The sequence below is a fragment of the Chionomys nivalis genome, chromosome 5 (genome assembly GCF_950005125.1).
Source record: "Chionomys nivalis chromosome 5, mChiNiv1.1, whole genome shotgun sequence".
Taxonomy (NCBI): domain Eukaryota; kingdom Metazoa; phylum Chordata; class Mammalia; order Rodentia; family Cricetidae; genus Chionomys; species Chionomys nivalis.
Genome location: NC_080090.1, coordinates 10,923,001 through 10,940,000, shown reverse-complemented (window position 1 = coordinate 10,940,000; position 17,000 = coordinate 10,923,001). Strand labels below are relative to the sequence as shown.

At 43.4% G+C, this 17,000-nt stretch overlaps 1 protein-coding gene and 1 pseudogene across 4 annotated transcripts in view; one reads left to right on the top strand and one right to left on the bottom strand.

Annotated features, from left to right (window-relative positions):
- Positions 1–17,000, bottom strand: part of Ints7 (integrator complex subunit 7) — a 58,857-nt gene that overhangs the window by 15,416 nt on the left and 26,441 nt on the right. Inside the window, exons 8-12 of one of the 4 annotated variants that reach the window (XM_057770119.1) lie at positions 14,679–14,862; positions 11,213–11,347; positions 9,873–9,970; positions 4,398–4,637; positions 1,104–1,241 (exon numbers count right to left, since the gene is read on the bottom strand). In XM_057770119.1, coding sequence (XP_057626102.1) covers positions 1,104–1,241; positions 4,398–4,637; positions 9,873–9,970; positions 11,213–11,347; positions 14,679–14,862 — 795 coding nt within the window. The remainder of the gene's footprint in view (positions 1–1,103; positions 1,242–4,397; positions 4,638–9,872; positions 9,971–11,212; positions 11,348–14,678; positions 14,863–17,000) is intronic. The other 3 variants (XM_057770120.1, XM_057770121.1, XM_057770122.1) reach the window with 3 other exon arrangements.
- Positions 6,022–6,458, top strand: LOC130874695 (60S ribosomal protein L26-like 1; annotated as a pseudogene).

Here is a 17,000-nt window from a genome sequence, read left to right as displayed (position 1 = left end):
CCCTGAGACAGTCTAAATACTTCTTCAGAAAAAATATATCCAGCTGCTTTTATAACGTAATGCCTCGAGTTCTTTACTAAAACAGCTCCAAATAGAAAATAAGCGGAGTGAACGGTACAAGTCTAGACGCTGGTCTAGAACACAGAAAACCTGAGTGCTTGAGTGTCATTCTGCAGCCATTGAGGAAGCCAAGTCAACTGGTGGTCAAGGAATGCACGTTCAGTGACCTGAAGGCAGAGACGCCTGACCCTGCCTGCTGTGCCAGCATGCCATGCCATCGCACAGAACATCTGGCCAACAGTGTTCCTCCCTGTGGAAGATGGCAGGAAGCAGAGAACTGCTTCAACCACTGTTGAGGAGAGCTGTGCTCCTCACTCTGTTCTCTGCACTCTGCCTCAGGTTTCTGGTCCGACTACACTTTGTATTTCTTTAAAAAATTCAATGATCAGGTTGGAGAAAGAATGGTGGGCCAGAAAGAGGAGGGGGAGTGGTCCTGGTTCCGACAACCTGCAGCAGTACAGTGGTTCTAACACGCTTCATCAGTGTGCACCGTCACTGATCGCACACTGACAAGCACCAACACGACAGACCACTGCTCACAAGGAAAGTTGCTTTCCTTTGGTATCCTAAGAGCCCATGAGTAACAAGCTCTTCTTGAGAATGGCCCCATGGCTCACAGCCTAAACACCTGGTCCTTAGGGAGCAAAACTGTCTGAAGAGAATTACAAGGGTTAGGGATGTGGCTTTGTTGGAGTAGATGCTAGGGAGTGGGCTCTGAGGTTTCAGAAGTCATGGCTCAGTGTCTCTCTGCCTGCTGCCTATGAATCAGGATGGAAAACTTCAGTTACTTCCTCAGCACCTTCCTGCCTGCACACACCTGCATGATGACAATGGACAAAGCCCCTGAAACTGCAACCAAACCCCTAGTTAAATGCTCTTTTGTAAGAGCTGCCTAGGTCACGGTGTCTCTTCACAGCAGTAGGACAGTGACTAGGACAACTCCCATCTTGACTTGGACTCTGACTATGACAATGACCACATCATTTAAGGAGTGTGCACTGACACCACCAAGCACCATCATTCGGAAGGGAAGGAGCCCGTACCATTCTGGAAGCCTGCCTGGCGATCCGGTAGACGGTCCACCCACTGGAGACGCTTTCAAGCTGCTGCTTGATCACTGCCTTTACCTCTGCAGACAATGCTTTCTGGCTGGCTACAAAAATCACCGTAGCCAAGCTTACCTAACAGACAACCAATAAGAAAGACATGTAATTTTACTCAAAGACAAAGACAAAAATTAGAGATCACCAAAACAGAACAGAATTTAGGACCAATGACATGGCCGAGCAGGTAAACATGTCTGTTGTCAAGGCTGATGAACAGAATTCAACACCTCAGAGCTGCATGGTGGAAGGAGAGAACAGACTTCTGAGAGACGCCCTTGGACTGCCACACATGCATGTGCACACCTACACAAAGTAACTGAATAAGCATGGCAAAAAGGGACAAAATGGGTTCTCTGTTGACATTATTTATCATTTTTAAGCCAGTAAGCGACTTCTTTAATTAACTCAGAGCACTATTTATAAAGCAAGAAATTAGAAAAAAATGCTCACAACTGAGAACAAATAAATTATGATACGTTCACACAGGAAGATATGTCAGTGAAATGCAGAGATCACTATAAATCACTAGCAAGATAGGCAAACCATGAAAGCTGAATTGTAGCATGAAGTTCACATAGAGCTAAGATATTTAAAGCAATGCATATATCACTTTGGGGCATCTACTGAGGTTATCCAAGTACAGCACACAAAGAGACGGAGGAGGAGCTAACACAGGGAATGCTACAGCTAACCCTGACTGCCAACTTGTTTAGATCCCATGTGTGCTGGATGGTTGACGTCAACTCGATGCACACTGAAGAGGAGGAGCCGAGAGGCCTCTACACAATGCAGGCAGGCCTGTAGAGCATTACTGCAATTAGTGATTGAGAGGAAAGGCCAACACATTGCGGGCAGTGCTAACCCTGGTCTAGTGGTCTTGGGTTCTGCAAGAAAACAGGCTGAACAAGCTATGAGGAGCAAACCAGTAAGCAGCACCCCTCCATGGCCTCTGTGTCAGCTCCTGCCTCCATGTTCCTGCCTTGCTTGAGTTCCTGTCCTGACCTCCTTTATGACAAACAATGAAAAGAAAATGTAAGCCAAATAAACCCCTCCCTCCCCAACGGGCTTTTTGGTCATGGTGTTTCATTTCAGCAACAGGAGCCCTATCTTAAGGCAGCATGAAATCACATCTCAGGATGGACAGCACTGTCCACGGGCTGGGATCCTGAGTGAGTAACAGAGGACAAGCGAGGCCCTCATGTGCTAGGTAAGCACCCTCTCTGGCTCCGGCAGCCACGCCCTCCCCACAGTGATGGATTGGATTGCTTCTCACACATGAGCCTCCTTCTTTAAGCTGTTTTTGCCAGATATTTTGTCATAGCAACAAGAAAAGTAACTAAGATAAGGTGAAGGTGGGATAGATTTTAACTATATAATAATACTGTTTTCTTCTCTTTTGAGACAGGGTCTCTATATAGCCCTGTCTGTCCTAGAATTCACTGTGTAGACCAAGCTGCCCTTGCTCTGCATCCCTAGTGCTGGTATTAAAGGTGTGCACCACCATGCCCAGCCTAGCACTGTTTTCTTCAGCTAAGTTATAAATGCAAATGTTTCACTGTATTCTTCCAGGTAAAAAACAACAACAACAAAACCCTTCCAAACAAACAAAAATACTCATTATGTTCTGCATTTTAAAGTTTCTTTTAGTAATGCTGATTAAAAAAAGAGAGAGAGAGAGACGTTAAAATTCAAATGCCACTTCAGTACAGAATAGACTTGCCATGGCATTCTGCAGAGTGAGAAACCTTGGAACACTCAGCCCTAAATGGGATGTCACTATCAAATCTTAGGGCTCATGGTACCCTTGGAAGAAGAGGCAGAAGAGTAACAGTCAGAGGGGACGGAGGGCTCCAAGGAGACAACCCTCTACATCAGAAGGCACAAAGCTCAGAGACTGAGGAAACATGCACAGGGTCTCATGGGTTCGCACCGTGTCCTCTACATATGGATTATGGCTATGGGATTCCTGTTTCCGATTCTCGTGTTTTCTCTTGGGCTCTTTTGCTTCTATTTGTTTGTCCTGCCCAACTCCACTGTGTTGGTTTATTATATCCTAGTGCATCACCACCCCTTAGCAGCCTGTTTTCTAATGAGACAGAAAGAGAGTGGACCCAGATGGGAGGGGAAATGGGGAAGGAACAGGAAGAGTGGGGGGGGGCATAAACAATATATTATGTGAGAAAAAAAAATCTACTTTCAATAAAAGGAAAAACAAACAAACTTGGCCAAATGCTTCTTTGTATGTATCATTGATCCCTGTTGTGGTCACCGTATGATGTCCCCCCATGACCACTGCCACTGAGTTCTCAGGTAACCACTTGTGATAGCCCATGGTGAAGTGGGTGTCAACCCTCCACAGAGGCTCAAGAAAGCCATCTCAATCTGCTTCCCCACCGTACAGCTTCCATGTACTGTACAACAACGCTCAGCCTTGGAGACTGCCATTGCTCCTGTCCCTTTCTACATCTCCTCGTCCTGATATCAAGGCATGAAAGCCTGAATTGAGTGACAAGCAGCTAGAGAGGTCCTGTAATGGAAAACTAATCTGGTTGAGTTTATGTTCACTATTGAATTTTAAACATTTTCTAAGTTTACAATAGTGTTTTATTTGTATGCAGCTAAGGTTACCCTTGAACTCCAGCCTTCCACCTCCCAAAATGCTAAGATTATGGGTATGTTCCAACCATGCCTACCTAAGAAAGCTGTTTTAAACCTAGACGTGGCTTCTAAACCAAATCAAAGTACAGGCTCAGTGTTTCTATTGGAAGTGCTTGTGTTTCAGATCCAGGGAACTTTAGCACAGACTCTGCTCACTGATTTTCCTTACTCAGAAGTCCAAAGGCGCTCACAAAGTTTTGGCTTCTGAGCAGTTCAGATGCTAGACTCCTTTTGACTTATAGAACAAGTTCCTGGTAACTAGTTGGATGCAGAAACTCATAACTGTAATCCCAGCTGGCACTTGTGAATCTGAGGCAAGAGAACTGTCATGAGTTTAAGGCCTGCCTGGGCTACAGTCAGACTCTATCTCAAAAGAAACCAACAAACAAATGTACTGTCCTATTCTAAGTACTTCTGTGGTGCTGAGACGGAAGCCAGGGCCTTCCACATGCCGAGCATAGCTGTACCTACATGATGCTGACTCTAACCTGACGTTTGCTTGCGCTGGCATTCTTAAGTGCCCAGCAGACTGGCTCCTAGTCATTTACAGCAGGTTTAAAAGCGGTTCTTTACCAGAAGTTCCTGTTGCTTGTCTGTGGCTGACCGTCCAATCACCTTGTAGAGTTCCACAAGGTCACCAAGCATTCCATCACCCAGTACTGGCAGCTGCATGGCAATGGCTGCCAGGCAGTGGCACATGAGGATCCGGGCAGCATCATGAGAGCTGTGCAGCTGAGTTAGTAGAGTGTCGACCACTGACCGGCTCAGATGAGGCCGGCCCTTGGCCAGCTTCACCATACAGTTGAGAGCAATCTGCACACCAAAGAGAAAACACACTGGTTATTGGCTGAGGCTATTAGTAAAGGGGCTGCCTAACATCATCACAGATATTTCATTGTTGATTTCAAAGGTGGTCTTGATGGAGGAAGGTCATACTTTCATTGGTTAATAAAGAAACTGCTTGGCCTGATAGGTCAGAACATAGGTGGGTGGAGTAGACAGAACAGAATTCTGGGAGAAAGAAAAATGAGTCAAGCAGACGTCATGGACCCAGCCACCAGATCAGACATGCTGAATCTTTCCTGATAAGCCACCACCTCGTGGTGCTACACAGATTATTAAAAATGGGTTAATCAAGATGTGAGAAGTAGCCGGGCGATGGTGGCACACACCTTTAATCCCAGCACTCGGGAGGCAGAGGCAGGTGGATCTCTGTGAGTTCGAGACCAGCCTGGTCTACAGAGCTAGTTCCAGGACAGGCTCCAAAGCCACAGAGAAACCCTGTCTCGAAAAACCAAAAAAAAAAAAAAAAAAAAAAAAAGAAGATGTGAGAAGTAGCCGATAAGAGGCTAGAACCAATGGGCCATGCAGGCAGTGTTTAAAAGAATACAATTTGTGTGTTGTTATTTTGGGTATAAAGCTAGCCGTGCAGAGGCCGGGCGGGAAGAAAAGCAGGCCGGCCCGCTGCTCCCTTCTACATGGTCTCATCTCACATTTTATGAACCTTTTAAATAATAATAATAATAATAATAATAAATATAAATATATTTTTAATGGTTTCTATACTTAAGATGAAAATTTTCAGGCATGATGGCACACACCTTAAATCCCAGCAAGCACAAGGCAGAAGCAAGCAGATCTCAGTAGATCTGATGCCAACCTGGTGTACTTAGGAGTTCTAGAACAGTCATGGCTAGATAGAAACCCTGTCTCAAAAAAAAAAAAAAAAAAAAAAGTGGAAAAAAATCCCTTTTAAAAGCCCGACTCTTACTATGTAATCTGGCTGGCTTAGAACTTACTCTGTAGATCAGGCCACCCTCACTCACTGTTGGTAGCATTGTAGACTGGTTCAGCCACTCCCTGGCAGATGCCAAAGGACTCAGTACCCTACCCGTGGACACCTCAGCCAGTCACTGCTTCTCTGTTCACAGCGGCTGAGAAATGGAACAGAAGTGTGGTGTATACACGCTACCAAATGCTACTCAGCTGTAAAGAAAACGACATCCTGAACTTCACAGGTAAAGGGACGGCACAGGATCATATCGAGTGAGAAACTGGGACCATAAAGACCAACACAGGTGAGCACAGAGCCTGGAGAAACTACAGAGAGGAGAATAACAGGATACAAGTGGTCTGATCAACAATAGGAAATTTCTCTCTTTCCTCTTGCGGCCATCGCTGGATCGCAGCTGCCAAAATGAAGTTCAATCCCTTTGTGACTTCCGACCGGAGCAAGAACCGCAAACGGCATTTCAATGCACCTTCTCACATTCGGAGGAAGATTATGTCTTCCCCCATTTCCAAAGAGCTGAGACAGAAGTACAATGTTCGCTCGATGCCCATTCGAAAGGATGACGAGGTTTAGGTTGTCCGGGGACACTACAAAGGCCAGCAGATTGGCAAAGTGGTCCAAGTGTACAAGAAGAAATACGTCATCTACATTGAACGGGTGCAGCGAGAAAGGCTAATGGCACAACTGTCCACGTGGGCATCCACCCCAGCAAGGTGGTGATCACCCGGTTAAAGCTGGACAAAGACCGAAAGAAGATCCTGGAAAGGAAAGCCAAGTCTCGGCAAGTAGGAAAGGAGAAGGGCAAATACAAGGAAGAAATGATTGAGAAGATGCAGGAGTAGGGGCGTCTCATACAGTTTTCATTAAAGACTGCTTGAGTAAAAAAAAAAAAAAAAAAAAAAAAGAATAGGAAATTTCAGGAAATCCTGAAATAGAAAACAAGGGTTGCGGGGCTCTGGTCAGAGAGAAACGAAAATAGGTAACAGTCTCCCTAGGGAAAACACACCGACTGATTACTGAGTACCAAAGACCAGTCCTGAGTGAGCAGACTGCATTTATATATTTAGGAATATACATATAAAATATATAATAATTTCTATATATAAATATATGCATATTCCTAATAAATTTATATATACTATAATTCTTATATATTCCTAAATATATAAATATATATGTGCATGCACCAACAATTAATGAAAATAGGCCATGTCAATTATCTACCTAAATAAAACAAAACAGAAAAACCTACAATACATGTAAGTCTGTGTATAAAAATACACACAAACTTCCAAAGTACGGAAGCAATCATTCAGCTGCGACACCTATGAACCACAGCAACAACCAACAGGGTTCAATACACCTAGGGTGCAATAGTGGCATATCCACCTTTTCAGTTCCTGTGGGTTCTCTAATTAAACTTGAGACCCTTCAACAAGAGGGAAACCCAGCCGAATACCCAGCTAGTAAAGTCACGTACCTTGGATGAGAACCTATAACCACCACTTTACTAAACCAGCATAATCCCTAACCACCTTTTGATATCTTTATACCCACAGATAAGAGTGATCCTCACCACTCACCAAGAGAACATCTCTTTACAACAGAAACAACAACAAAAACAAAAATCAAAATGCAGAGTTATGGCCAGGCGGTGGTGGCGCACGCCTTTAATCCCAGCACTCGGTAGACAGAGGCAGGCGGATCCCTGTGAGTTCGAGGCCAGCCTGGTCTACAAGAGCTAGTTCCAGGACAGGAACGAAAAAGCTACGGAGAAACCCTGTCTCGAAAATTCCAAAAAAAAAAAAAAAAAAAAGCAGAGTTATGGACCCAGTCTCAATGGATATATCTACAACTATCACACCTAGAGCTCAGAGAACACTGTGAAAGGGGCGGGATGAGAGGAAGTGCCAGTGGATCAGGGAGTTGCTATAAGAATGTATCCCCTAAGAAGGTCAGAAACTACACCCATTAAGTCTCACCAACATGCCTGCCTAAACATAACCTGAACAGGGACAACAACAACAGACATGCTAACATAAAATGGGGAAAGTCAGGAGGCCTCAGCCCTACACCTAAACCTATAGGCGCTGAAGGAATGCTGAGAGCAGGAGAAATACTCTCCCCCAGGTAAAAGCACACCAATTGGTTAACTAATGCCAAATGATCAGCCTTGAAAAGACACACATTAGTAACATTATACGTATATGCATGCAACAACAATTAGTGAAAAACAGAGGTCATAAATTTTGAAGAGAACAGGAGGGGTATATGGGAAGTTTGGAGGGGGAAAGGAAAGAGAGAAATAGTGTAATTCTATTATAATCTCAAAAATAAAATTAGTAACAACAACACAAAGACAGAGCTTATTGACACAGCTACTTTGCTAGCCAGCTTGCTGACAGGGATCCAGTTTCCATCTTCTGAGCTGGAATCACAGGTGGGCCACCACATCAACCTGGCATTCACATGAGTTCTTGCTCGCACAGCAAACACTGTAACTGCTACACCATCTCCCCAGACCCTAAAGGTGAAAATTCTTTTTTTTCTTAAAAAATATTTATTTATTTATTTATTATGTATACAATATTCTGTGTGTGTATGCCTGCAGGACAGAAGAGGGCACCAGACCCCATTACAGATGGTTGTGAGCCACCATGTGGTTGCTGGGAATTGAATTCAGGACCTTTGGAAGAGCAGGCAATGCTCTTAACCTCTGAGCCATCTCTCCAGCCCCAAGGTGAAAATTCTTAAAGGGACTAAATCGTCTATGCTCTGGACACTAATAAATGCTTAGACATTAATGGCTAGTAATTTTACCCAGTTTTTATTTCATGGTCTTATCAGGGGTACCTCAGATTAAAACGTGTAAGAGATCTGGAGTTCTGCCTATTTATGCTGCCAGTGAGCACCACAAGAGTTCACAGCAATTTAATAAACGGCTCACAACAATATGCAGCAAGTCTCAGATTTCTATTTTGTGATGGAGAAGGGAAATGATGTCTATGTGTTACTTTCATTGGTTAATAAAGAAACTGCCTTGGCCCTGATAGGACAGAAAATTAGGTAGGCGGAGTAGACAGAACAGAATTCTGGGAGAAAGAAAGCCGAGTCAGGCAGTCACCATGATTCTCCGCTCCGAGATGGATGCCCGTTAGACTTGTCCCGGTAAGCCACACTCAAGTGGCAATACGGATATTAGAAATAGGTTAGATCAATATGTAAGAGCTAGCTAATAAGAGGTTATAACTAATGGGCCAGGCAGTGTTTAAAAGAATACAGTTTCTGTGTAATTGTTTTGGGGCATAAGCTAGCCATGCAGGCGGCAGGGTGCCAGGAACGTAGCCTACTGCTCCTAATACTACAATTTTGACTTCCTTTTGGGCTATTACCTGTAGGGATAAGCCCCGCCCATTAGGGGGCATGTTCGCCTCGGGCTAATGTTTACTGATAAATCTGCCGGGCGTGATCCCAGCAGCCCCTTTTTTTACCTGTGGTCTTGTAAGTCTATTTCCCCATTAAAGCTGTATATATTTTTATAATCTGTCTACATTCATTTACGCCGTTACAATTACCAGTCAAACCAAGCTAGGCATGGTAGTACATGCTTCTAATTCCAGCGTTCTGGAGTGCAGGGATGGGAGAATGGTTTCAGATTCAAGGTAATCCTGGGCTACATACATAGTAAGTTCCAGACCAGCCTGAGTACAAAGTGACTTTTTTTTTTGTGGGTGGAGGTTGGATTTCAAGACAGGGTTTCTCTGTGTAGCCCTGGCTGTCCTGGAACTCACAGATCCACCTGCTTCTGCCTCGCAAGTGCTAGGATTAAAGGCGTGTGCCTCGGCCCAGTCATAGTGACTTGTTTTTCAAGACAGGTTTTCTCCAGGCAACAGCTCTGGCTGTCTTGGAACTTGTGCTGCAGAGCAGGCTGGCCTTGAGATCCGCCTGCCTCTGCCTCCCAAGTGCTAGATCACAGGGGTGCCATCACCACCAGGCTAATAGTGACAATTTTCAAAGTGAAGGCCAACGGCAAATGTTTAAACCAGGGGATGACAAACTATGACCTATGGGCTAAGTCTAGGTCCCTACTTGTGTCAGAGCAGTGGCATCATCCCCTCCAACCTTCATTTTGTTTATGCTGCTTCTGCCCTGTATCGAGTGACCGAGGAGCTATGACAGAGTCGGTGCTGTGTCTTAGGGATTATTCCTAGTGAAGCTATGGAAACAGGAAGCATACTAAGTGATGTCATCTTCACCTTCACAGTGGATTGAGCACCGGGGCTGTCATCCTGACTACAAAGCACCAGAAGGGATTCCAAGCCAAAGACAGCGTCTTGCTCCAGTGACAAGAGATCTGGAAGAAAACACTGGATTTTAGGGTGATTTTAGGAGAAGATTAGTGTGCGCGCACACACACACAGAGAAAGATACATCAAGTCTAAGATAGGAAACAAAGTAAATCTAACTTTCCTGGAGAGAGAAAGAACGATCAAAATACGAATATCCTGCATGAAAAACTTAAAAAATAACTTTGCAAAAGCACATTGTTTCTGAAATATAAAGATTACCTTCAGATACCTTCTTTAACTCCACTGCATTATTGACGATTATAAAATATTCACACTAAATCAACAGGTAAAGTCACGAAGCTATAAATCACGAGAACCTGAAATATTACTACCAGCTCAACTAAGTAAAACACTGGGAGCAGAGACCCATGCTCCATCAGACATATGTATTTTCAGTTAGTCTAACAGCCTTCAGCTTCTCATGAAAGTCAGCCACTCTTACAAAGTCCTGACCCTAAGAAGCAAGCTCTGGGTGTGTCTTGCAGCTGCAGCACCGCACCACCAAACGCCTGAAGGTCCCTGGGCTGTAAACACCACAGGTAACTTAGGTCACTGAGAACGTACTGCAGTACCTATGCATCGCATACAAGAAATATTTTTTACTAGACTCGGTTATTCAACCAAATGGTTGAGAATGTTTCCCAAGTTACTGTAGGACCTTGGCAAACTGTGAAGAATCACTGGGACTAGGAGCACACACTGCTGAGGCAGGATGAGGAATGGTGAGCTTGTGGCCCCCAAAAAGGTCAGCATGAACACTGTTCAAAATGCAAGTCCCATTCATGAATGCAGGCATGAAGAATTTCTAGTCTTATAGTTAAAAAGGTGCCAGGAAGATAATACAATATACCCTCCTTATTTGTGCAAGTCAGCTCAATGTTGCATGTCCTTAGAGATGAGTTCTATGAAAATGCAATCATGTTCCTGAGAGCTCAACCACCACTAATTGAAAGCACTTGCCACCTGGATAATCTGAGTACTTTTCCAGTTGCTGTGTGAGTGAATCTTATGCGGGCTACCCCTGTCCCCAGCACCACACACCACAGCAAACAGAGGAAGGAAATGGGCAATGCCCAGGCAGACATTCCAACCCCACAGTGCAATCACAAGCGCTCACACGGGTCAGGCTGCTGTAGGACACTTGCATTAGAACACTGTGGATGGATGCAACTGCACATCAGTGCACACAGGCTGAAAATAACAGAGGCAACCACATCCACGAGCCCTGCCAGACTGGGCACACTTACCTTTCTCTTGACAAGACACAGTTATATTAGTCAGCACTCTCACTCCATGAGCTGCGATGCCCCTGTTGCTATGGTAACAGCACTCTTGGGCTAATTTGACTAAATCGGAAGATCTGGGAGAAGAACCTACATTTCCTAAATGAGCATAAAAAAGCAACACAAGATTACAATTCATTCATATGGCTTAAGAAAGCAGTCATCTTGGAGGTTCAATTTTCTGTTTTATGAGAAAATTTCTAGTAAGCTAACAGTATTTTCTGCCTCAACTCTATTAACAATACAACACGACCATTTCCTCATGCTTGGTGGGGGTAAAGTAGGGGTGTGCCATCCATTTTTCAATGATTGCATTTAAAATCAATATAGGATTTTCCCCATAAAAACATTAATGAAAATTGACTGAGAAACAGCACAGAAGCCAAGACAACTGCAGACTGCATCACTGGAGCTGGAGTCTCATCCAAACGGACGACCCCACTGCCATCGTCCTCTCAGATACAGCAAGGTCAAAGAAGAACACTGTGCTTGCTTTTTCTTGCCCTAAATTGCTGATTTTACCTCAAAAAGTTCACATACAAATCCATGCCATGATCACACATGCAGCTGTCGAAGATACAGGGATTCTGTGAATCAACCCTATTTTTACACAAGAAACCAGTTCAAAGACTTCCAGTAGCCATTAGCAGGGTCATAAAACTAGCTAACCACGTGAAAACTCTTCCACGCTATCTCTGAAAACTCAGATTCCCCAGTCTGTGTTTAAGTCCTACACAGTAGATATTTTAATTTACAAGTTTGAAGCTCTTGGTTGTAAGTGGGTGAGCCTCAAGAAAAATCAGATCTCTGTCTTCTTCATTCCTCTTATGACTCCTGCCCACTTCAACTTGTCTCTCACACCAAGAGGACCTCATTTCTTGAATATGAAGTTGACATTGTTGAAAATTACAAGAGGCATGAGCCAAGGCGGTTCCAGACAATGTAAGACATGGAACTACTTACTAACTGGATGTGACAATACTAGCTAGCTAAAATCCTTGTGTTTTAAGATCGACAAAATATTACAAATCGAAACTACAGATTCTTTTTCAGAATTGTGGAAAATGAACTCCTAGAATGATGAGCTATTCTTTCTTGCCCATGTGATGTTTTATAACTTGATTTTTTCCCCTCTATTAAAATTTACTATAAGAAAATTTGTGATGAGGGAGGCAGAAAAGCTCAGAGAAAATAGAAGCTTCTCCCAATTTAAGCCAGCATAACTATTGCTGACTTCTACAATACTTCCTGTAGAACTTTAGTACCCTTTATGCACATCTATGGAACCTGAGATTCTTCACATCACATGGATTTGCACACATTGGCCATTATCATGCTTTTAAGGCATAAGATCTATTTTATTTTTATTTTATCTACCTACCTACCTACCTACCTACCTACCTACCTACCTACCTACCTATTTATTTATTTTGAGACAGAGTCTTTTTATCCCTGGCTGTCCTGAACTCAGTGAGATTCCCCTGCCTCTCACCTCCCAAGTGCTGGGGTTAAAGGTGTGTACCATCATGCTTGGTGATTTTTTTTTTTAAATTTAATTATAATTCATTCAATTCTCCTAGGCAAAGTCACATGGTTCCAGAGGGAAAGATGTTACCTGTCAGCTAAAAAACTAAGAGTAACTGATTTAAAAAGAATAATTTTCCAGGCCATTTTATTCCATGCTTTTATTCCAGTACTCAGGAGGCAGAAGCAGGCAGATCTCTGTGAGTCTAAGGCCAACCTGGTCTACAGAGTAAGTTCCAGAATAGCCAGGGCCACACAGAGAAACACTGTCTTAAAAACTCAAGGAAAACAAAACAAACGAATTATTTATTGGAAGCATACTGGGTACTGATGTGCCGTTCGTAGAGAAAGCTACAACAATCTCTCCCACCCCATGTGATTTTCTTGTTTTATTTTTATCAAGGGTTACTTATTTTTTCATACCTAGCTGGGCTTGGCCATATGACCTGTTTTGGCTTATAAGTCAATGAATGAAACACAACACTAGTTGAGGATTCAACAAAGGAGAAAGTACCCTCAGGCCCCTCAGCTAAAAGCCTTCACCTTCTAGAACCTTTAGGGGGTTCAATGACCCCTTTCTTTCACTGGGGTCACCTACCAGACATTCTACATATCAGATATTTATATTATGATTCATAACAGTAGCAAAATTACAGTAGCAAGAAAAATCACCTTATTGTGGAGTCCCCACAACATGAGGAACATTAAAGGGTCGCAGTGTTAGGAAGGCTAAGAACCACTGCTCTCCACCATTAATGAGGTGGCCTTTGACTCTCCAGTCCCATCGAGTCTCCAGAGGACTGCGCCATGAGCAACTCTGAAGACACCAGAACTACTGGTGGAATCCAATTAAAATTGCTGTCTGACGGAAGAGGTGTGAAGACAGTGTAATAGCTTTAAACCACAGATCAGTGTAGACCTTGTTCTACAGAACAGGTGACAGCAAGTAGCTCACAGGGCCACTAGAAAGACTGCAACCCTAAGGTAGGAACATGGAAGGGGAGGCCAAAGAACAGCCGAGATCAAAGCCACCAGACCCACACATAATCCATCCAACACACTGTGGCCTCACTGTTGGTTCTAGGTCATGGTTTATACAGACACACAGGCTCCATGGCAGTTCCTTGCAGAAACTGAATGTCTCATGTTCACCATCGATGGCCATAATGGATTCTCCCACACTTCCACTTATTACTGGTCCCCAATTCAGTCTATTGTGTGGTGTAGGAGGTCCTTCTGTTTGTGTGTTGCTTTCATTGGTAAATGAATAAAGAAACTGCCTTGGCCTAGTTGATAGGGCGGAACTTAGGTAGGCGGAGAAAACAGAACTGAATTCTGGGAGGAAGAAAGCAGAGTCAGAGAACTGCCATGGAGCCGCCAGGTCACACATGCTGAATCTTTCCTGGTAAGTCACGACCTCATGGTGATATACAGATTATTAGAAATGGGTTAAATCAAGATGTGAGAGATAGCCAATAAGAGGCTAGAACTAATGGGCCAAGCAGTGATTTGATTAATACAATTTCTGTGTGGTTATTTCGGGGGCTAAGCTAGCTGGGTGGCCAGGAAGAACAAAGGGGCCCTCCTACAACAGTTGTAGGAAGCACTCATCCAGACCACAGATGGATCAGCACAGCAAAGGAGATGCCAAACACTCAGAGAGCAACAGAAACATCATGCTTTCCGTTTCTGTCGGGACGTGTGGCAGGAACTCCCTTTACAACAAACTATCCATGCAGTCATGACTGGAACAAGTAAGTGTAGATTAGAGTCATCTAATTCAGTTCAAATCAACGGATTAGAAAAGGTAAGCAGTCCCTCCCCAGGTCTTAATAAGCGCAAGCCTGATCCAGGCACCGGTTTCTATTACTATTGGTGCTAGTTAAGTGCCATCCTCAATAAATACCTAGCACGCGACAGCCGCAAAGGGAAGTCTTCACAGAGAAAGATCCTGCCATCGTCTCTGCCGTACCTGGAACCACACTGAAGTAATGTCTGATGGCGATCGTCCCTGACAGCGTGGAGAGGACAGACAGCATCCCCAGTTTCAAGCTGTCATACGGAGTCTGGAGCGCACATTCACAGAGCGCCTGAAAGCAAGGGAGAAGTGAACATAAAATCTAACACATCAACACATGCCTATTTCTATACTCTCAAACTTATCTAAGTTTGCTAGCTTAAAAAAAAATAAAGGCATTTTTTTCCATGATAAAAAACAAAACAGATCAAACTATAAAATCCCTTAGAGGATCCTCTGAAGACATGATAATCTACAACAGAAAAAAGACAAGAGTAAAAACCAGAGACACCCAGAGAACGCACTGTGGTAGCAAGGATAACATCAGTATTAGTCCGTCTATCTTTTCCTCTTTGTTCTTTTTTTCTGATTACAGTTTCCCAGCGCTGAGGTTAAGCAAGTGTTCTACTGATGCGTTCCCACTCCACTCCACACTGGCCCATTCCTAACAACTGTGTTGTACTAATGTGAATTACCAATAAAGGGGCACTGGGTATGGGCGCTGCCTTCTCAATAATTCAGTACATGAAAAACTTGCTGGTCTCAGGTTGGCCTGGCCATCACTCCGCTGACAGAAGCAGCCTGGGTGCTGCACAAACATGACGTAGATCTTTTTCTCACTGCAGTGAACTAGGGCTGTGTCACCGCCCTTCTGCCCAGTGGCCGTCAGAATTGGTACTGGGACCCATCAGAACCACAGAACTTCATACTGGATAAGGGGATGGTTAGGACAGAGGAAGCACACGTCACAGAATGGGAAGACGGTGTGGTCATAAACACGCAAATGTCAGGAAAGGGAAGGGGCAGCGGCTGTGTTGATGCATTAAAAATCTAAAGTGACAAATGGTAGGAAAAGATGATTTAATATTATGAATACTGGTGGCCTTTTTAAATGTCTCAACAAGAGTAACAGGGAAACAGATCTAAATGCAAATATATAGAAGAAAAGAGGAAGTAATTTACAAATACTGCTTTTGAAGTCCAAATCAAACACTTTTAAAAGTGACTACTGCTTAAAACTATAGTTTTAATTTACCTATTTATTCAAATCCTTAGAGCATCCCCACTCATTTACTTTGATATTGCCTGCACCACCCTGCCCTGTACCCCGCTCATTAGTTGTAGGTTAGGGTGCCAGAAGATACAAACTATATCTTGCTTTAGTATGTATACCAGTTATGCCTTAAAGTTCTGTCTGTGTATAGAAGACATTTAACCTTTTGTAACTATTAACATGACAAGTGACGTATTTTATGTATTTTTAAAAAGAATTCTATCATTTGAAAAACTAAAGAGAAAACATGAGAAAACATATACTGTGATAAAATGACTTACAATATCACCATCTTATCCATTATGGAGCACTTTATCAGATACATGGTCTCAGTAAGTACAAAATATCTTACAGCTTCACTGATCCAAACTGAAAAAAAAAACCAGCTCCACAGAGCAAATCATGAAGTGCCTTAGAGATATCACGTCAATCACATTTCAATGATAAAATATGGTTCAATATCTAGTCCAAGGACATTCCCTATACTTCTCACCAGGATCATTTTTAATATCCACAGAGGGGTCAAACAATCGATTCTCTTTAAGTGGAATCTCTTTCTCACTCACCCTATTCCCTTTCTCCTGATGATCTGGTCTGAATCCCCCTCTATTCTGGCTCAACTCCCTGTTCCAGCAGACACTTTGTGTGGAATTTGCTGTTCTTTGCATCAGTCTCTAAATGCAGGTCCCTTTTCTATCCTGAATGGGACTAGCCACCAGGGACGTGTTCCAGAAACATTTTATAAAAAGATCATAATCAGAGTTGGTGAGAAGGCTTAGGAAGAAAGACCACGTGCCAGCAAGACTGACAACCTGAGTTCAATCCCCAGAACCCACAGTGGAAAGAGGTAACCCAATTCCTGGAAGCCATCCTGACCTCCACATTCATGCCATGGCTTAAGAGCTTTCACCCAGATACATATTTTAAAAGGCTACATTTCTTATAATCCCACTTATATAGTCTATATAACAAAACTGTTTTAACTTTATTATTATGTATGTACATACATGTATAACATGTAGGATGGACGTGTCACAGCACACGTCTGAAGGTGAGAGGTCAACTTGGTAGGGTCTGTTCTCACCTTCTACCTTTATTCAAGTTCTGGGGGCTGAACTCAGGTTGTCAGAGTTACAAGACAACTGCTTTATGCACTG